Source organism: Notolabrus celidotus, chromosome 2 (genome assembly GCF_009762535.1).
Source record: "Notolabrus celidotus isolate fNotCel1 chromosome 2, fNotCel1.pri, whole genome shotgun sequence".
Lineage (NCBI taxonomy): Eukaryota > Metazoa > Chordata > Actinopteri > Labriformes > Labridae > Notolabrus > Notolabrus celidotus.
Genome location: NC_048273.1, coordinates 8,056,846 through 8,078,816, shown reverse-complemented (window position 1 = coordinate 8,078,816; position 21,971 = coordinate 8,056,846). Strand labels below are relative to the sequence as shown.

Below are 21,971 nucleotides of genomic sequence, written 5' to 3'. Positions count from 1 at the left end.
ATGAAGGACGTAATGATTCACTTGACTCAGGATAAGACAATAAACGACATGATGCAACACAAAACGACAGGAGAAGATATTAAGATACGCTCAGGTACCATATGACATGATAGGATACAACACAATAAGATTCAATATGACAGGATACAATATGACACTATACAACATATCAAGATGCATCACGATAGGACACAGCAAGGCACAAAAAGTTACTATAGGATATAAGATGATAAGATACAATTCCACACAGCATGACCCACATGACATGATACGATATGATAGGATACGACAAGATGAAATACAATACACTATGTTCAGATTCAATACTAAAAGATACCATTAACACGATGAGATACGACAACACGATATGATACGATTCGACACGATAAAATACAATAAGAGATGATAAGATAAAATACAATAAGACACGATACGATATGATACGAAACAATGGAATACAATACAACATGTTATGGTACGACATGTTAAGATTCTATATGATAAGATACCAAAGGACATGATAAAATATGATACTACATATTAAGATACGATAGGTCTAGATAAGATAAGACTCGACATGAGAAGATACGATACAACACAATAAGATACAATATAACACGAAAAGATACGACATATTAAGATACGATACAACACGATAAGATATGACTCGATAAGATACGATAAGTTACGATACGACATATTAAGATACGATACGACACGATAAGATACGATACGACATATTAAGATACAATACGACACAATAAGATACGATACGACACAATAAGATACGATACGACACGATAAGATACGACTCGATAAGATACAACTCGACATATTAAGATACAATACGACACAATAAGATACGATACGACATATTAAGATACAATACAACACGATAAGATACGACTCGATAAGATACAACTCGACATATTAAGATACAATACGACATGATAAGATACGACATATTAAGATACAATACGACATGATAAGATACGACATATTAAGATACAATACGACATGATAAGATACGACATATTAAGATACAATACGACATGATAAGATACAATACGACATATTAAGATACAGTACGACACGATAAGATACGACACGATAAGATAAGACATGACACAATTAGATACGATACGACTCGATAAGATACAACTCGACATATTAAGATACAGTACGATAAGATACGATACGACACAATAAGATACAATACAACACGATAAGATATGATACGACACAAAAAGATACGACATATTAAGATACGATACAACAAGATAAGATACGACTCGACATTAAGATGCAATACGACACGATAAAATACGACTCGATAAGATATGATACGGCATCTTAGCATACGATACAACACCGTTTGATACAATACGACCTATTAAGATACGATAGGACACGATAAGATACAACAACACGATATGATAGAATACAATACAACACATGGAGATACGACACGATATGTAAAGATAAGACCCGATAAGCTACGATATGACACAACAAGATAAAACTTGATAAGATACGACATAAGATAAAACTCGATAAGATTCAACTCAATAAGATACGATACAACACAATACGATATGACACGATAAGACAAAATAAGACACGATGCTGCTAGCTTCAGCTGATTAACTTATTTCAGTCACAGGCAGAGCAGACGTTTCATTTACAGCCTTTTTGTTTTCTAACTCTCTGAACATGAACACATCCTGTCCTCTTAGGCGTTATCCAAACCACAAAATAAAACTCTTCCTTCAAAACAACTAACATCAGTTTAAGGCTCATCAGCTGCTCAGCTGCAGCAGACCTAACAGCATGTTAGCTGACTCGGGAATGTCACATGAGTTCTGTTAGATGCTGGAGTCCTCTTAAATACGACTAACAACACATGATGACTGTCAGCGACTTGTAACTGTGGTTCAGGTTTTAGTCTGACTTTAGTTTCCTGCTGAAGCTGTCAATCAAACACAGACAGGAACGACACATTGGTGGAGAAATGGAGCGTTTCTGATATTTTTCAAGAGAGCATTATTTCCTTCCCGTGACTGTTTATATGTCCGGCATTCATTAGATTTTAAACCACTTTATTTTATTTAAATTCAGAGCTGCAAGGAAAAAGCAAGTAACTGACTTCATTTTGGAGCTCCAGCATGGGGCATTTGTTCATGTTTGCTGCGTTTATACCATATAATGTTAAAAAAAAAAATGTTAAAAATCCAAAGAAAAGTTAAAGGAAGTGTATTATTTTTTTAACAGTTTTAAATTTTTTGCAACAAATAACAATGACCTAAAGAGAAAAACAACAGCACAACATAAATAAACACAATTTTGTACAGTAATTAAATGATTAACATTTTTGATTTGTATTTTCGTAACTTCAATAACTTTGTGTAGATGTTGCACATTTCAGTTGTCTGATCATATGCATATAGGAGATACTGAAATGAAGAATAAATGAGGATGCACATGTTTCCACTCTGAACTAATCTGTCCTCAGTCTCTGCATGTTCTTCACTCCACATCCTTGGGTCGTTGTCGACACTCTGACTCAGCTTGAGCTCCCTGCACAGATCTGTGGATATCACACTCACAGCCTCCCTTTTGTGTTTAATCTCCACCCACAGATTTACAGTCTGAGGTTAAACTGATGTTCAGTTACATTCACAGGTCTTTCACTCCTCTTCCTCTATGCCTCATCTCCTCTCTCTGTCTGCACACATGCCGTCATCGAGCCTCTTCAGAGTGAAGGTTGAAGTGGGCTCACGTGTGTTTGGGCACTGAGCCCTCCCTGAATGTGTCTCAGCTGCCGTGTTCAAGCTCACTAATTCTTGGTCTTTCTCTCCTTCTGTTTTGTTTGTTGTTTTTTGTGTGACCTGCTCACCTTCTTGCTTAGCAAATGGAAAAACTAGCAGTAAGTGGTTCTCATATTATGGACTCTTAATAATCACATCGTCTGGACAAAACACTGATCATCTCATTCCTCTCTGTTCATGTCTGCGCTGCCACACCCTCGCCCGCCTCTGTATCTGTCTCTCTGCCTCGATCCGTCACGTAACCACCCACCCAATCTTAATTTACCGTTACCCATAATGCAATATCTGCTCTTTCTGTAGCTCCATCCAGGAACATTAGCGTCTTAACCTCTTTGTACTGCACATGATTGTGTCTGCAGATAGATGAGGATGATTGATCTCAGAGGCAGTGCCTGTGTAGGCAGAGGACGGGCAGAGAGATCATGTCGCTGTCAGGATTTCATTTTGCATGTGTTTTATTCCCATAATCTGTTTGTTTGACCATTTTCCCTCCACGTTTTCCTGGATTAGACACATGTAATAATAACCTCTGGGCCCCTCACCCAGTCAGACCCCCCTGCCCCCCCCCCGTACAGAGCGTCACAGGAGGTGGTGATGGATAATTTCTAATCCAGATCTAATGACTAATTTCGCTAGAAGTAGACTCACCTCTCGCTCCAGAGCCCACAGCCGGATGCTCTAGGTCATGTTAACCCTTTCATCTACTCCCACGTCTCTAACCCAGGATACCCATCCGTCTAATCATGTGATCACCGGCGTCATGTTAATGCAGCTCAGACCGACACGGCGTCACGTGACTGTGTGAATGTTTCTGTCTCTGTAGGAGCTGGAGTTGTGTCGCAGGCTCTATAAGTTGCACTTTCAGCTGCTGCTGCTCTTCCAGGCGTACTGCAAGCTCATCAGCCGGGTGGACACCATCAAGAGGGAGGCCGAGGTGAGACTGGAAGCATGCTTACTCTTTGTGCATGAACATATTCTCTGTTTTAGGGATGCAAGGATATATCATAAGATGGTAAAAAATCAATACAGATAAGGGTGGATTAAAATCGATTCAACAACATTTGTATTGCGATATTATTTTTAAACAGTAGAAGGCGCTATCTGCGTTTCACTCCGCTTGTTCAACATCATTAAGTCTCCTGCGCTGCTCTCTCGTCACGCGCTGAGTTGAGCAGAACAGACATGGTGGCAGCAGGTGAAGACGGAGCGGTTCAGGACGCACCTTTGTGTTTACAGTCTGAGGTATGGCAGCATTTTGGCCTTCCCTGATACTCCTGAAGAAAAACATGTCAATTCCAAGCCAGGAGCATAAGCTGCACTTCAGTTTATTTTTTAATTTTTTTAACTTAGTTTTTTTATTGTAATTGTGAAAAGGCCAATAAACAAACATGTCATGTACAAATGCACAAATAGAGACATAACACTGGACAGTCAACATCCCCCCCTAAAGAAAAACAAAGACAAAAACAAACACACATAGAGCAAGTTAAAATAAAAAATAAAATAAAATGTATATAAGTCAAATAAAGCAATTAAACAACAGTAATAATAACCATACAATAATACATATACATACAAATATACACATTTATACTTTTTTTGGTTGTTATTTTGTCAAGGTCCCTCTCCCATATTGTCAAAAGTGGAACAGGAGACAAGTATGAGTGTGAAGGGAGATAAAGAGTGGACATAAACAAAAACAGAGCAAGATAGAAAGTATCAGTAAATAAACAATACAAAAGTTGTGTGTAAGTAACAATAAAACCCTACGGTAGATTTGAAGAATTGAGCTACAGTACCAATGGAACACAATTAGTACAATGAAATGTTGCCATATCCGCTTAAAGTTGTCTTTAGATCCCCGGAGAGAAAGTCTGATCTTTTCCAGCTTCAGAAATTGTAAAGTCTCTCTGACCCAGTGCTTAAAGGAGGGTGGCGCAGGCTGCATCCACTTTATCAAAATGAGCTTTTTGGCTATAAGAGTGACAGAAGCAATGCAGTTGGACTGGTTTCTAGAGAGGCTGTCGTTCTCAGGTTGGATATCAAAAACGACTTTTAAAGGATTTGGAGCCTTTGGTCTCCTTAGTATTTTAGGTAGTGCATTAAAAATCGAGGTCCAGTAAACTGAGAGCCTCGGACACAGCTAGAAAGTATGAGCTAATGTTGCATCATGAGAACTGTTGAATCTGTTACATGAGTCATCAATCGATGGATACATTTTTGAGATCCTGACTTTGGATAGGTGAAGCCGATGTACCACCTTGAATTGAATCATGCCATGCCTGGCACATATTGATGACGAATGTATCCTTCTGACCATTGAGCATCTGTAAGCCCAACATTAGCACTTGAGTTTATTTAAAGAGATTCACCTTATTTGTTTTAATATTTAATACTTTCGTTTGGAAATCGTTCATTTTCCATTTCTTTTCTTTTTTTTTGTCACAACTTTTTTATTGAGTTTTGAAACATACAGATATATGTTCAACAGGTTCTTTAGTAAAATAAAACAAGAAAGGAGACGACTAGAAAACAACACAAACTAAGCTTGGCCGTTCAACGAGATACACAAAGAAATACACACAGTATGTATTTGAGGGAACTATAGTGCATAATACAGAAGAAGGCTATAGAGGGACAAAAGAAGAATATACATACAAGAATATGTAGAGACAGACACATGAAAGAGGGATGTACACATGTCACTACCACAGCATCCAGCAAGAGAAGAAATAAATAAAATATAATAGATAAAATAAGAAGGTACACTTTCCATTTCTTTATAATTGTTCTGAAATTTTCCAACAAGGTTTTTTTGTACGGTCATGTTTTTGCTTTTTGCAAGGTGCTGAAAAAAAGTGTGCAATGGTTTTATGAGTCAGTGAGCTCTTTTAAGTCGATTAAAGTGAGCCTGCCCGGATTTTATCTGAATTTTATTTGACTGTATTTTATTTGAACCGTCTTAAGAAACATATTTTGGAAGAATTGTATTCCTTTAAAGTTCTTTTGGGGGAATTTTATGTCTTTTAAAATATGTTTTATTTCTTTATCTTGACTTGTGTGTTTTTATGATCTACCTGTTTTATTTTGCTGCCCATGTGAAGCACTTTGTAACTTGGTTTTGAAAAGTGCTCTACAAATTAAATTATTATTATTACTCTTATTTATTTGAGTTACAACACACCTTAAAAATTAAAAAAGATTACTTTGTTTACAAAGAAACACAAGAGAATAAATATATATTGCAACTGTCCATATCTGAGAATTGAAATAAAATAATAGTTTTTTAAATTTTGAGGGAATCATATCCATCCATCCATTCATTATCTTGACCACTTATCCCGTTAGGGGTCACAGGGGGCTGGAGCCTATCCCAGCTGGCTTCAGGCGGAAGGCAGGCTACACCCTGGACAGGTCGCCAACCTATCACAGGGCTAACACAGAGAGACAGACAACCATTCACACACACACTCACACCTACGGGCAATTTAGAGTGATCAATCAACCTGGTGAGAATCATATCATGAACAAAAAATCAGGATTTGAATGGAATCGTGGGTTGAGTGTATCCTTACATCCCTACTCTGTATAGGACTCAAAAGTCATAACAGAAGTGAAGAAGTCTGCAGAAGGTGTGTCGTCTTAAAGCTAGCTACTAATCTAGTTACTGATGAGCTGATATCTGAGCATAGGGAGCCTGATAATCTGCACAGGTAGTCGACATAAACAGTCTGTCTATCATAGCAGACGGGGTTTATCTCCACCTTCATCCCTCAAACACGGTGACTTGAAGCTTCAGGACATCACACACGGACATAAACACTCTACTTATCAGAACCAGGGATGCTTCATTGTTGCATATTGTTGTCGCCCACCGCCGCCCGGCCTCTCAGATCCATGTGCCCGCTTATCATCAGTCACATCGGTAGCGGGCTGCAGCAGAGATATAAGCTCCTGTGTTTACTCCGTCGCCTCACCCCTCAGTAATACTGAGACAGACTTAATCTCTCTCATCTCCTCCGTCAGAGAATCAAGAGCAGACAAATTACATTATGTTACACTGAGCTGTAAGGGCTGTGTTTCCTCCATAATGCTGTCTCACTGTGTCTGTGTCTTAACAAAGTTTAAAAGCTGCACATTAAGAAAGCTCAGAGTTTTATTTTAGATTCAGTTGTGTCCTTTTTTAGCTCCAAAGCTGAGCGTGCGTTTGCTCGATGCCTCGCCGTGCAGCGTCTTAGAGGAGCTCTAATTAGATTAAAGTTCTTAATGACATTGAATGATTCCTCATATTGAGTGATGGGGTCAGCTGCTGCACTGCATCATCTCTGCGTGTTGATTTATGATGCTCAGAGCCGTGATGTTTTTTTCCCTTTCTGCTGCTCTGGGTTTCTAAGGTGACCAACATGTCCGAAGAACTCTCCATCCTCGAGAGCTGTCTGAAGGAGGCAGAGACAGGAAATGATGGCCAGGAGGATGTGTGCATGTCAGACGCGGCGCAGACCAACACGGAGACGGCGATCCAATCGCTGATAGAGAGTCTGAGAGGCAGAGACTTCAGCTCTGCTCTGTCGCAGGTCAAAATCTTCAGGTGAGACCAACAAAATCAAAACTCCTCTCAGCTCACAGGACGAATTCATGGAGTCTACGTGTACGAAACACCCCAAAATAATTATTTTTATCAAAGCATGATGCCAGAAAATAGCAGTTAATGTTGCAAATGATCTTCCTTTCATTTTAATTTTGTTATTATCATGTGCATACTACTTCAATATTTGTTTTTGTTTCAACCTACATCCTTCAGATAACAACAGTTAATTTCCCAGCTGTGTGAAATACTTGATTCTGATTGGTCTAAACCTCATAACAACAGTGGTTAATTCTCAGCAGCTAATGCCCAACCTGATCACAGACATCATATCAAATCAATCTGCCTGTTGACACTGTTAGCATTCTGGCTTGAGAGATAAATCATTTTAAATTAATATTTTGTAACATCTTGTTTATCACTTTTATTGATCGCTGGCTGAGAAGGAGGATAATGTAGCTTTACATCAGGGTCCTGCTCACCCTGTTAGGATTCTAGCTCACATAACCACCTGCTCATGATACATTGTCTCTCACATAAGATAAGATAAGATAAGATAAGATACTCCTTTATTCGTCCCACAACGGGGAAATTCATGGAGTTACAGCAGCAAACAAGAAGGTGTACAGTACAAGAATTTCAACGAGAATAGATATACAAAAAAATTGTTCATCAGAGACGACAGCTTGACCATAATTCTCCACCTCCACAGGGTCCAGGACTGAGCTGGCCGCCTTCACCAGTTAGTTCAGTCTTGCTCTCCTGTATCCTGTCCGCCCACAGCAGGTGAAATCCTTCCAATGTGGCGTTCGTGTCCGGTGTTAGCTCTGTTAGCATGATGCTACTCTGGTGCTGGGTTAGCTCGTCCACCTTATCCTAGATAGATCTTACATTCCCCATAACGGTGGGTGGAAGGACAGGTCGACGCCGTCCCTTCTAGCTGGCACCTCAGTACCAGCATGTCATCCCCGCCTCCTTCTCCTCAGCTCGCAGGGAACATCGGGCCTAGCATCGTTTAGCATCGTTTAGCATCGTTTAGCATCGTTTAGCATCGTTTAGCATCGTTCAGCATGTTTCATATTTCTGGAGGGACGAATATATAAACTTGCTTCCTTTTTACTTGTGATTAAAAAGCTGCAAATTTCTGCTCAGGCCGGGGTGTTTTCAGATTAAAGTTCTGTGTTTCACTAAAAACTGCTCTGCATCCTTGATAGACATGAATCCTCATGGACTCAATGTCCAGAGCAACAGAGAAACAACCCTTCAAACACAATAAAGATGGATAAATGATCATCCCACTGCTGGAAATGTGTTCTTCCTGATTGTTCTCCTGCATGTTCTCACCCTCGCCCTCTTTCATCTCCAGGTCTTTGTGGCCCAACGACATCTTCGGCAACGAGACAGACGATGCAGTCCAGACCCTCCTGCACATCTACTTCCGTCACCAGACGCTGGGTCAGACGGGCTGCCTGGCGGTGGTCGGCCCTAGCAGGGATCTGTCCCAGGCCAGCACCCGCCTCATGGAGCTCAACCTGCAGATCCGAGAGGCTCTGAGTCAGGCGCAGGCCTGCCAGACCCACACCACCATGGTCAGCACGGGACTGTGAGGCTGTGGGACTGCAGGGCTGCAGAACTGGACTAGACTGGACACAAATACCCCCTCACCTGCTCTACGCAGACCTTACCTCAGCCGTAGAGAGAGGGTAGGCAGTGAGGGGCTTCAGAGGAGGACAAGAGAGACTCCACCTATAAAGGGCTAAAGGATGTGTGGGAATAACTGTGACTCTTAATATATTATTACACGTATGAATGCTTAAAGCTAACATCTTTCCCAGACGAAGCCAACCTGCAAAATTCAGTTGCAATAAGTCATGTGGTGGTGTGTGTGGAGAAGACAGAGAGGACCCAGTGGGATTTTTCTTCTTTTTGTTTTCTTTAACTTTTTGTTTTTTGCTGGATCTGACCCGCGGGGTCCAACGCAGCGAGCGCTGGCCTTCCTCGGGTCCTGGGCTGGAAGTTGGTGATGAAGCTTGTGAACCCAGTCCAGATGAGGTGTGGGTTGTGTGAGGATGCACCATCAAGATTCATAAACGGGCAAAAATCTTGTTTAAAAAAAAAAAAAAAAAAAGTTTTCAAAAGCATGCTTGAAAGAGAGAAGCACTGCAAGAATATTTTTTTGAGAAATGTATTTTTTATTAGAGCTAACATCCTAGGTTGTAAATGTTAGGATATTTAACATGTAATTGTAACCCTGTGGGAAGCCTTCAGGGAGTGTAAAAAGAGAAATATATCTGTTTATTGATCTGCTCTGAGAGGAGAGTCCCTTCAACAGGTCTTCACGCAAATCTCACTCTTTAACCAAATAAGTAGCTGCCTTTAGACCGTGTGACATATATTGGATATTCTGGTATATACGCTCACACACAAATGCATATAATTGCACAGGAGTGCAGACTGGCTACAACTCATTATGGAAACATAACTTATTTTACTCTGTATATATTTTAGAAAATGTATAGTGTAAAACCAGTATTTTTCCCTTGTACTTTTGTGTAATGCACTGTTCATCCGGGTAGGATGTCTGTATAAAGCTAACGAGATGAGAGAAAGCCAAGACCAGGTCTGAGTCTTTAATGATCTGCTCCTCCTTTTTTCATTCAATCACAAACTTCTAAATTTCCCAAAGGCTGCCTCGGCTGGTTCTGGTTGTGGTCTCGTTGAAGGAGTCGGGGCTCATTTGGGACAAGCCACCAGAGATGGTGTCAGCATGGGAGATCTGATGTAGCCCCCCCCCTCTCTCCTGTCAGACCTCTCCGGTCCAGCCGAGTCATATGCATTCCTTCTCTCCACTGTGATCTTTGTGTTGGTCTCCTCAGCGTCGGCTCTGGAGACTCGGGTTTGTTCGTCCTCGTAGGTGGATCACATGCGGAGCCGTTTCCTCGTCTCATCGAAGCTTTGCTCTGCTTTCAGAATGGCCCTCCTTGCTGCTGTGACTGCAGGACATGAACCTTTATCTGAACGCTTTCTGGAAACTTGTCATGGCACATTGTAACAGTCACTGTACTCATTCCTCAGAGAGCTTTTTTTTCCCTGCTTGTCTGGTACATTTGAATGCTGTTCTTAATTATTTAATGAAGATATTATTTACCTGGAAGATGTTTTAATGTAGAGGTGCATTATACATTTTTTTTTTGTTCACTCACATACCAGCCTTCTCTCTGGATAAATAAAAACCTAATCATACAGAACAAGCTTTGTCTCATGTTTTAATGAAGTGGTACTCTAATTGATCCCTCTGTGTGAGCTGCACATGCAAAAACAAGGCCATCAGTGACAAGATCCACCATTTTTATTTCGTTCAGTGTTGCCTTAAACTGCTCCTATTGGGTAGTTGCATTAAAGACACGCTGCTGAAACAACCTTAAAGCTGGGGTTGGTCGTCAGATTTAGATACACTTCTTGTTATACTGGTTAAAATGATCTTTATGTCCCGATGGTAATCAATACATAATGTGTTCTTAAAAAAGAGCCAAGAAAAGCTGCTATCTGCAGCCGGAGTAAACCTGGGAAAACACCAACCAATGACTGTTTTTGGGGTCCAAAATTTTAATACAATCAAATCCTGTTCTGCCCTCCTCCTGCGCGTACATTTCCCCAGTGTGCACTCCGAGTCCCCGTCTCCTGCCTCTACTTCCCCTGACTCTACTGACTGCCCCTCTCACTCGACCTCGGGCCTGTCCCCTCTGACCCGATGAGGTGCTTTGCTCAGGACTGTAGTCCGGATCAGAGTCTACAAAGCTCTCACCACGGGGGCTCTGACAAGCAGAAGAATTAATGGCATTTAGTAAGTCCTACAGAAAATGTATATGTACTGTAGCGTCCGTCTGGACGCTGTAGGGATGACGAACCGATTCGTGAACACGATCTTTTCATGCTAGTTTTCTGAGACTACCAACCCCAGCTTTAAGCGTAAAATCTCCTAATGAGAATCGCATGTTGGACATTTAACATGAAGGTTTAATTTTTAGTCAGAAAACATGACTTAACATTGTTTAAGACAAAATCAGCAAGAGATGAATCATCCTGTTTTGTTCACAGGGGGCGCCAAAATTATCACCAGTGTAAATTTTCTCACAGGAGCGTTGAATTACAGACGTAAGTGTTATCCATTGACTTTATATAGAATGGACGTCACTTCAATCTTGCCCATTATGAGCTTCCTCCATAAAAAAAGTGCTCTAAAAGGTGACGACATATTGCACTAGTGCAGCCATGGATGCACAGTGGACCCCCCAGGGTTACGTTTATGTAGGTGGACCAAATATATAATAAAAGCATTGTCTTTAATTCTACAGACAGTCCTGTCTCAGTAAACTCAAATCTTCTTAGTTGTCTCTCACCGTTCCTCCTCTTCTCTAATAATCTGGTGCACACAGAATGCTGCAGGAGCCTCATTGGTCAACAGAACTGTCAATCATGTCACATCCACCCTTTTTAAGCCCATAAATCAGAAGAACTATAGTTACAAACCTCTGAGAAAAGTTTAACATGCATTTTAATTTGACAATTTGGTCTCTGTTCCATCTGTTAACATTGAGGGGGCGGGGTTTATGAACTCTACTGCAACCAGTCAGAGGGGGGAGCTCTAAAGCAGTTGGCTTCACCACCAGTGAACACTTACTGCATCCATTGATGTCTTCTCATTAAAGTATAACACTTAATATATGATAACTCTGACTGTGGAGCTTTAAGATGTGCTACTTAGGATGTTTAGGGTTTTAATGCATTTATCTTTATTTTGATTCTGATATATAATTTTTGCTCTGACCTACATGAGGCCTTTGCAGATTTGAAAAAGGAACTTCATGAACCTCTTAACCACAGGAACCTTTACTCCATCTTTACCTCTGAAAGGACCTGAGGTTGAATGTGCAGTTATGTGAAAAGAAAGCATAAGAACACGATGCAGGATAGCATTTTATTACTTTGCTTGGTGTGTAGTGCTTACCGTTAATTTCCTCAACACAAAACAGGCATGAAATAAAGTTTCTTAACAAATATTGTTCCATCTGTACATTTAGAGCACTGGGCTGAAGACGCCCGACCCAGGACATGTACCGATGTGTTAACAAGGCAAAGTTCAGGAGAGACGCCTCCTAGATGATGTATTTGAAGCTAAAAGTGCTGTCGCAGGAGAGCCGCTTGCCTTTGCATCTGCCGCACAGGTCCTGTCTGTGGGGCCGTTTGGGGTCAACGTGGCGGAGTGTTAGTGCACAGCAGCAGCGGGATTTGTTGCAGGTCTGAGGTGGGAGAAAACAAAAAGGCTCGTCTAAGTCATGACATACTGAACATTGAATCACAGAGCTGTTAAAATGCTTACGTGACATGTGATGTCCTCAACACGGTATGGGTTAAATTCCTTTTGGCATTTCCTGCAGTACTGTTTGAAGTAAACCTGAAACACACCAGACTTCAGTCAGACTGCTCCATGTTACACAACTCACCAGCAGGGCTCAGACTAAACACCGGAGATGATTAGTCAAAACATAGACACACCGCTGACCTTATTGGTTCCCTGAACACACCACACATAGGCACTCTCCCACCGCAGGTTGCACTGCTTGCAGTGATAATATCCGTACTTCTGTTCCAGAAACTGGTGAAGGAAAGGGAAGTCAGTGAGTTTTATTTATTTAACAGGTGGACCAAGTATCAAGACAGGGTTACAGGACACAATCAAATACATAATAAAAGCAATGTCTTAAATTCTACAGAGAATCCTGTCTCAGTAAACTCGATTTCTTCCTAGTCGTCTAATTCTCATGTCTCAACATATGGAGGACTGATTTCTAATTTACTGATTACCATAATTAGGGGACACTTAAAAACCTGATCAGTTTTTGGAGGTACGGCTAAACCACAGCTTTGAAACTCACTGAAAAATATTAGTTGGCCAGGTTACTTTGTCATTACTCTTAGAAGGATAATACAACAAAACGCTCTGCCGCCATCGGCTCAAATCCGGCTTTAAGTCGTACGAAGTTGTAAATATCATTGAGTTAGCTTCATTGTTAGCATTCTTTATTGGGTTTAAATACAATATTTAGCATCTGAAGAAACTTAAAAGACGTGTAAACTTTGCAATCTCTGCTTGCTTTCATGCATTGAACTTAAAGCTTTATTCTTTTTGTAGCGTTTGAATTTAATGAATTAAAAAAAGGCAAAGCTTTTTTCTTTTTTATAAAAACTGAACTGTACAACTGATTGTGTCCTGTTTTTTTTGTTTTTTGTTTGTTTTGTTTTTTGTTTGTTTGTGGGTTTTTTTTGGTCTATTTGACTAACTGATCATTACCTTATCGTTTGTAACTATTCTGTGGCTATTTCTTTCTGTATGTCAATTGTCATGTGCTTTTGTGTTTTGTCATGAGTGTTGTTGTTCAATAAAAAGACCATTGAAAGAAAAGAAGGCAAAGCTAAAACTCGCTGCTAGCGAGGAATAGCTGGCACTGAGCATTTAGTGATTAGCATAGTGTTAGTAATACATTAAGACTTTTGTATCTTAAAAATGACACATGCATTTAGTTTGGCTTGGATTTGAAGGAGTGCAAGTCAGAAGTCATGCTAGCATTAGCTCCAAGTGAGAAGTTGTGTTAGCATAGCATTACTAGCCTTGGCTTAACTGAATGATTTGTACTAAAATGTAAAAATGCATTAAATTAATATAGTTTGTGAGGCAGACATTATTCTATGATGTAAATCAAATGGCATCAGATTTCCTCCATCTTGAATTCAAGCTCTCTAACACTGGATGTGTTGATTGTGGCGCCCCCCTATGGACACAGCAGGAAGTCAGTGTCTCTTTGAAAGTAATAAAACATATATAGAAATGTTGAGTATTGTTGCTGGTGGTCTGTTTGCTTTTAAAGGTCATACAGAAGCATCATCATGAGTTTCAGTTTATTTCATGGAGGGGCTAAATCTCCCGACTGGAGCTTTAATCACGCGCACTGAACGCGTAATGCAACTCACCTGAAAGCGCACGCGCGCCTTGCCCTTTGACCCTGCTGTAGTTGTAGTCTGCTGCACAGGTGGACTCTGCTGTTTGGTCTTTAACTTGCTGCGTTGTTCTGGGAGCTTGGAGGTCTTCCCCTCGTCCTCTTGCTCAGGTGGATCACCGGGTGGATCTCCGGTCTCCGCCTCTCCACAGGAAGCTGCTTTGTTGTTGTTTTCATCCACCAGGAACGAGGTGACGCTCCTGTAGGCGATGGGGGAATACACAGCGAGGGTGCGAGGGTACCTCACTCCGCCGGGGCCGCCGGGCGTCACGGGCTCCTCCTGCCGCCGTACGCGCCAGAAGTCCCGCTTCATGGCGAGGAGAGTCCTCGGGCCGATGGAGCACTGCACCGAGGCGTCCCTCTTCGGGTTCACCTGCACACCTACATCCTTGGTGTTGGCCTTCCGGAGCCTCGGGGTGAGTTTGGGGTTGATCTGGGAGAGGATTGATTTGAGCTGCGCGCGCTGCTGGTTGTTGAACGCCTCTGAATAGTCTCCATAGTGGGACAGGTAACTCTTGGACTTCCACCTCGTGTCTTTACTCCGGGGGAATCTGCCCCCCGTGTAAGGGTTGTAAGATGAATAGAAATAGCTGTCGACTGGCTCGTCACCATATGTTGCCATTTTGTTCAACCGGCCACACCTGGAGCGCGTTGCTTGTTAAGTAAGCTGATAGGCGCGCCATTACGCACAATGATGGTCAGGTGTGGAGGTTCCTGTTGTCTCTTTCCCTCGACCAAAATAACAGACACGTGATGCTGCAGCTCAGTTTCTTTACATACTTTATTCTCTGGATACATCTGTTTAGAATATACACATAATGTACAGTTTGTTCAGACTGGTGGATCTGTAGAGCACAGAGACTGGATTGGCACTGCTATGGATGATAAGTCTGATATGTTTGTCTCAAGTTTCTCACTCACACGTTTCCTTGAGTTACTTTTCGGACAGTTTGATAAACCAACATAAATTTGAACCCCTCATTAATAAGCACTGACCCTCAGGAGGTCTGAACACATCCCTGGAAGTGACTGAAGCCATGCATGCACACACTCTCAGGGTTTTAAAGCACTGTTCATGAGTGAAGTTTTGCTTTGTTGTGATTGACTGATCATGTCACATTCACAAATTAGCTGATGAAAATAGCTCTACAGGTGACACAGCAGTGTGTTCAACGTTTGATTAGAGATGCTCTGATACCATTTTAAACACCCTTAAAGAAAATAACACCTGAGAACCAATCAGGTGCTCAAATAAGAACAGTAAAGAACTTCTGAGCGACTTTGATTTTCTTTTTAATATTTTGAATACCAGATGTGTTTGTTTTGGAGGAGGAAGGACCTCAGCAGGTTGTTTTTCTTGGATTCAAATCCTTGTGACAGTTAAACAGAGGAGGACATGTGTCCAAGAATTACACAGAGCACCCAAAAACTAAGCAGCAGCTCAGCTAGCAGCCTGAATCTGCAAAAAAAGCCCAGAGCAAAATACTTCTATTTAGCAAGGAACCCAGCTACTAACTCAAGTTACTTTCTGCAATGATACATCCATGATCTGAATGATCTAAAGAGGCCTACTAAGGGTCTTAAGGCTGTATCAGAGGCATTAAGAGTACCGGTATCAGAACATCCCCCATCATGATGTTTGAATCTGGTCGTTTTCAAATTGAATAAATGAAATGGATGACGTGAAGCACCTTTTTTTTTTCAGCAGTCAGACTCACTCTCTGAATTCCCCTTCATGTCCTCCTGTTGTTCAGGTTTTTCTACATGACGATGACTCCTCTTGCATGTCTCACTCTGCTCCTGTAGAGGACTGATTCTCATGATTTGCACATTAAACAGGAGTGGGATCAGGAGGGCAGGGGTCCAACATGATGGTGTTTGGGTCGCTCACTGTCACGGCACCATAAGACGAGTCAAAGTCCTCATCCTCAAACCTCTGGTATGTTATGTCCTCGCTGTCCCGCATGGGGTCTGGTTTGTGCAGGACGTTCTTCCTGTACATCCTGTAGGCCAGGATGAAGATGCCGGCCTCGGCTGCTTGGAACAGGGCGTACAGCAGAGGGAACATGTACATCCCTCCCATCAGCTGAGGGGGGAAGGCCAGCTTCAGGATGGCGGTGCACAGCTGTACGTTCTGGCACCCGGTCTCCAGAGAGACGGCCCTGCGGCTGTTGGGCGGCAGGTCGAAGAGGACGGCCAGGCCGTAACCTGCGGCATAGCCACACAGAGGCATGAGGATGGCAACCACGTAGACGGAGGGTGGGATGGTGGACAGGAGTTCAGGTCCCAGCATCGCTCCAGTGAGGATGAAGAGTAAGACCAGAGTGATCAGCAGAGACCACAGAGACGCCTGAAAAAGAGGATACATCAGGATGAGGAGGATACACATGAAGAGGAATCGAGCTTTCTCTAAAGTTTGTTTTTAATCATTTTCAAATCTGATATTTTAGATTTTTTTCCCTCAAAATGCAAAAACGTCTCCTCTTTTTCTTACACCTAGAATTAAGACTTTATACCAGACATCTTGACCTCCCTATAGAAATGCAATAATAAAGAATCATACTCATCTTGAATGCCTGGCACAGATACTGGACTAAATCATAATGATAAAAGGTGTCATTATTTTGTATGCCTTGTATGAAATCACTGCTCTATGAGGACACTGTGGATTGTGGAGTCTTAGAACACCACTGACTGACTTTTTAAAGAGAGCCCTGTAATCCACTTTGGGACATCTTCTGCTTAAGGGTCTGTGTATTGTAACTGATGTGTCCCTCCCTTAAGTGACGCTTTTATCAGAAATAAGAGGGAGGAGCTCTTCCGGGCACAGTGCCTCTGATGTCACTTTTCCTCCTGTCAGCATCTGTGACAGGCAAGGGAAATTACGCAGTGCGCTGTTGTGCAAAGGTCCTCCTGTCCAGAAAGTGCTCAGGGTCTAAATGACGCAAATTTATTTATTTAACTTGATCTTCTGGTGCGTAAAAGTCATAAAGCAACTTTGCTCCTAAATTACCTTCAAAACAATATCGGCCACCCGCGTGTAGCGGTACCTCAGCATCACTCCGAGACCTATAGGGATGAGAGTGCTGCAGAGGGTCAGGATGATGGCCCCGAAGGGCATCAGGTTAACTACAGGTGTGTTGATCCAGGCCCGGCTGTAGATCCACAGACACAGCGGCATTAGCACGAGCGCCAGCAGAGTGGAGGATATGGTCATGATGATGCTGGAGAGAGGAGAGCAGAGACGCACAGTTAGAGCTACAGAGAGGAGACGTTGGTCACAGAGAGGGATCGTTTTTGTAGAGTTTGATAAAGATGTTTAATTTGCTTAAAGAACACCTGTAGAGCTTCAAGGTCGTGCGTAAAGTTAGCCAAAATCCAAGTTTAATCCGTGCGTAATTTTCTGAAGTGCAGAACACATCGCCAGCTGGTGAAATCTTTTACAGATTCACTTGATAAACTAGTACATGCTTTTCTACAAACAGGGGAAGTATATACCTGAGATTCATCTCTCCGTGCACCAGCAGAGACATTATATTTGACAGGTTTCCTCCTGGGCAGCAGCCACACAATAGAACAGCCATCGCCGCCACATCATCCAGAGAGAAGGCTAAAGCCAACAGAAAGGCCACCAAAGGCATGATCACAAACTGACACACCAGAGCCAGCAGCACCCCGATCGGTCTGCGGATGTGTTCCCCGAGCTGGCTGACATCCACGGTGCAGCCCAGCCCCAGCATGGTGAAGCACAGGACGAGTCCCACAAACACATTGATTCCGTGACTGAGCGGGGAATCCCAAAAGGCGGGCATCAGGTGCGGGGATTCCGTCGGCGGGGCAGCCATAAAGTCAGCCACAGCTCCAGCGGCAGTCCTGAACGCGCTGCCCTCCAAGAAGAAGGCACCTCTGGCCAGTAATCCGGTCATGGCAGTGTCTGGAGAATCCTGCTTCAAAGTGTCCGATAATAGAAAGTCTATCAAACCTGCGCTTTGCGCGTCGCTGCCGGACAGGCTGGAGTTCTCCATGGCGCAACAGGAGGACAGAGGCTCGTGCGTAAAATGAATCCCCTATAGGCGCGCTCTCACTAACAAGAAGCTGCGGAGGATTGAGGGCACGGGGGATGTGATGGTTCCATGGCACTGATGTTCTTAAAGAGACTCTCAGAGTCAGACTGGTGCCACGGATTGGCTCTCTGTCAGACGCACATCGCTGGAGGGAGTCTGCCCTCGGTCTGGAGCTTCATTCAGGGTGGGTGGGCCAATCAATAACGCCCAGGCTGCCCTTTTATGGCGCGCCCCGCTCCATATAAGGAAAAGGTCCCCAAAATATCAATCAAATTATTACATATCGACAGTTTTCCATCAGTGGAATTAAACTCATCTCCGGGGAAGCTTTTCTGTCTTTAATGTGTTCTGCAGATTATAAAACCCATCTCAGACTCTAAATGAAGCTGAAGCTGCTTCTGGAGGTTAAGTCAACATGAATGTTAACTGTGTTGATCTTTATTCTTGTGCAGCAAACTGTGAGATCTGGCTGCACGTTTCTTTTGTTGGAGCTGATGTTTCTTTCTTGAGATGTGCTCTTTACTTTCATCCAAGTCCTCGATGAGCAGGTCTCAGATGTGGTCTCATAGATGGTTTTAAATGTGCACAATTATACTTTTTATTTTACTTTATTATGATGCAAGAGATAGCAGATGCAAAATCACGTTGTCTTTTATATGTTTCCAATATTTACTGACCTTTATATTCATCATGGGATATTTATAGTTGGGAGAAATGCAACATTTCAGGATTTTTGTGTTTAAATCTGCAAAACACAGACACATTTACAGAAAATGTATCAGTTTCTTAAATTTGCATCCCAGTATTGATAATATCTGATTTAATCTCATGCAGATCAGACAACAGAGGATGTCTTTGTGATGATGTGTAGTGAAAAAACAGACAAATCTGTGTTTGTGTCTCTGCAGCTCTCAGATGAAGACACTCTGAATGAAACTCCTGGAAATGAAGATGTGATAACACACACACACACACACACACAGACACACACACACGCACGTAGAATAAATTCACTGACGTCACTCCTCTGAGCACTGAGACCAGGGTGGGACGGGACAGTTTGCTGCACTCGGTGACTCAGGCGGCCTCCTGTCTCCTCCCCCTTCCCGGAGACTCTCTGTGTGTCCCCCATTAACCACCGGGTGACTCCAGGTACGTAAAAGCTTCGGATCACTGTGAACAGAATACAGGATGAGTCACCTTCTTCTTAAAAGCTGCAAGGTGTGAGGACATCTGTTGGGTGCTGCTGCTTAATCCCAAATATCTGAAGTGTTTTTTCTGTGAAACAAGAATTTCATGATCAAAATCTCCCCCTTAACAAGGGTTATGATTAGAGTTTGGATTAGGGTTTGGATTATGATTGGGGTTAGGGTTTGGATTAGGGTTAGGGTTATGATTAGGGTTAGGGTTATGATTAGGGTTTGGATTAGGGTTAGGGTTATGATTAGGGTTAGGGTTATGATTAGGGTTTGGATTAGGGTTAGGGTTAGGGTTTGGATTAGGGTTAGGGTCAGGGTTTGGATTAGGCATTGGATTAGGGTTAGGGTTATGATAAGGGTTAGGGTTAGGGTTTGGATTAGGGTTAGGGTTATGATAAGGGTTAGGATTAGGGTTTGGATTAGGGTTAGGGTCAGGGTTTGGATTAGGCATTGGATTAGGGTTATGATTAAGGTTAGGGTTTGGGTTAGGGTTATGATTAGGGTTAGGGTATGGATTAGGGTTATGATTAGGGTTAAGGTTAGGGTTAGGGTTTGGATTAGGGTTTGGGTTAGGGTTATGATTAGGGTTAGGGTATGGATTAGGGTTATGGTTAGGGTTAGGGTTAGGGTTTGGATTAGGGTTAGGGTTAGGGTTTGGATTAGGGTTAGGGTTATGATTGGGGTTAGGGTTAGGGTTATTGTTAAGATTTGGGTTAGGACTAATGGTGTATGTGCTTCAGGAAGTCATAAAACATCAGCTGATTCCAGTTTCTGTTATTTAAAGATGATCTGCTTTTCTTCGTTGTTACAGTCATCCTTGTCTTTTAAAGCTCCTGTGAGGAGTTTTCTGATGGTCACTCATCAGACTGTATTTAAGTCTGATGCTTTTATTTCAGCTACAGAAAAAAAAGACATGTACATGAAAAAATGTATTCATAATGCTGTGGCTTAACCGTGCAAATCAGATGGATTGATCAGATTCCATGTCTGTCACCAGGCTGATATTTCCTGCAAAGCTTTAAGCTGATACCTTCGTTCTGGGTCAGAGAACGATTGAACCAATCGGTCTTTTCAGGAGAAAGAGGCGATAGCTACGGACGTGTTTAGTTGCTGCGTACACAAGAAGTGATTACAAGCCGGTAAACAATGGCGGCCTGTGGATGCAGCTGTAGTGGGAGTTTTATCAGAGCTGGACATTTCTTTATTAAAAGAAGAGCAAAAGTCTTGAATGAGCAAATTTTCTTTACAAAAACATGAAGAGAATTGTGTTTTGGCATGATAGCAGCTGACTGTGGAGCTTGCGTTATGTAGTTTACTGCTCATCGGCAGTGCTTACCTACTACGTCACCAGTTTTGTTCTCCAAAATCTGGTTCTGCCTGAGGTTTCTGCCTGTTAAAAGGAAGTTTTTCCTCACCACTGTAACTAGCTAAATACTGCAATGTGCAATGCTCATGGTGGATTCAAGTGGGGTAAGACTGAGTCTTATCCTGTCTTGGTGTTGGGTCTCTGTTCATAATTTGACATAGAGTGGTCTAGACCTCCTATGTTTGTAAAAGCGTCTTGAGATAATGTTTGTTGTCATTTGGCACTGTACAAATAAAGATTGATTGATTGATTTTGTTGCTCTGATTGGCCCGTAATGAACGTGACAGACAGAACATTCGTCTAATCACCCTCTAAGTTTTATTTTGAAGGTTCTGCCCCTCCTAAACACCGTCTGTGGGGTGTTCACCAGATGGATGTGAAATATGTCCCATACCATGGATATGCTGAACAGTCTATCTGGTGTTGTTGTTATACAGGGGCAGGACAACACTGACTAAGTGATGAGGTATAACTTTATCCACAGGGGGGCGCCAAAAAAACTACACAAACCAAAAGCTTTAACGGCGAGTCTTGGTTGGTTTCAGTGACATTTTAAAGGGTTGTTTCTCATTTTTGAATTTTTAAGGACCCAAATAATTAATCCGTAATAACAGGCTGATCATGCAGGAATAAAGTAAGTGCTAGATGCTTTGAAATGTGAAGAGGATACAGCTGATTTGTATAAATTTAACCTTTAAGAAGAAGAAACTTGTTGATGAAACATCTCTCCTCCAATACATCGAGAATCCGCTTGAGGCTGGCTGCAGAATCACTGGAAACCACATAGACATGAATGGGAAAAAGATGATCTTTGCAGCATTAATAAACATGTTTACAGCCTCGTTCAAAAAACGGCTTGGCCCTATGAAGCTAA

General features: G+C 42.2%; 3 protein-coding genes across 3 annotated transcripts in view; 1 reads left to right on the top strand and 2 right to left on the bottom strand.

Annotated features, from left to right (window-relative positions):
- Positions 1-10,027, top strand: part of fryl (furry homolog, like) — a 117,991-nt gene extending 107,964 nt beyond the window's left edge. Inside the window, 4 exon segments of the mRNA XM_034702267.1 lie at positions 2,909-2,926; positions 3,652-3,762; positions 7,223-7,416; positions 8,780-10,027. Coding sequence (XP_034558158.1) covers positions 2,909-2,926; positions 3,652-3,762; positions 7,223-7,416; positions 8,780-9,020 — 564 coding nt within the window. The 3' untranslated portion in view covers positions 9,021-10,027.
- Positions 10,028-12,372: 2,345 nt separating this feature from the next.
- On the bottom strand, positions 12,373-15,125 carry zar1 (zygote arrest 1). Its single transcript, XM_034708033.1, has 4 exons — positions 14,443-15,125; positions 12,977-13,069; positions 12,794-12,868; positions 12,373-12,713 (listed from the first exon to the last, which is right to left on the bottom strand). Exons 1-4 carry the CDS (start codon positions 15,088-15,090, stop codon positions 12,570-12,572), a joined length of 960 nt encoding a protein of 319 aa, XP_034563924.1. The 5' UTR covers positions 15,091-15,125; the 3' UTR covers positions 12,373-12,569.
- A 106-nt stretch (positions 15,126-15,231) lies between these two features.
- Positions 15,232-18,710, bottom strand: slc10a4 (solute carrier family 10 member 4). The gene is made up of 3 exons (XM_034708044.1): positions 17,967-18,710; positions 17,482-17,692; positions 15,232-16,818 (listed from the first exon to the last, which is right to left on the bottom strand). Exons 1-3 carry the CDS (start codon positions 18,491-18,493, stop codon positions 16,300-16,302), a joined length of 1,257 nt encoding a protein of 418 aa, XP_034563935.1. The 5' UTR covers positions 18,494-18,710; the 3' UTR covers positions 15,232-16,299.
- Between the last annotated feature and the right edge of the window lie 3,261 nt (positions 18,711-21,971).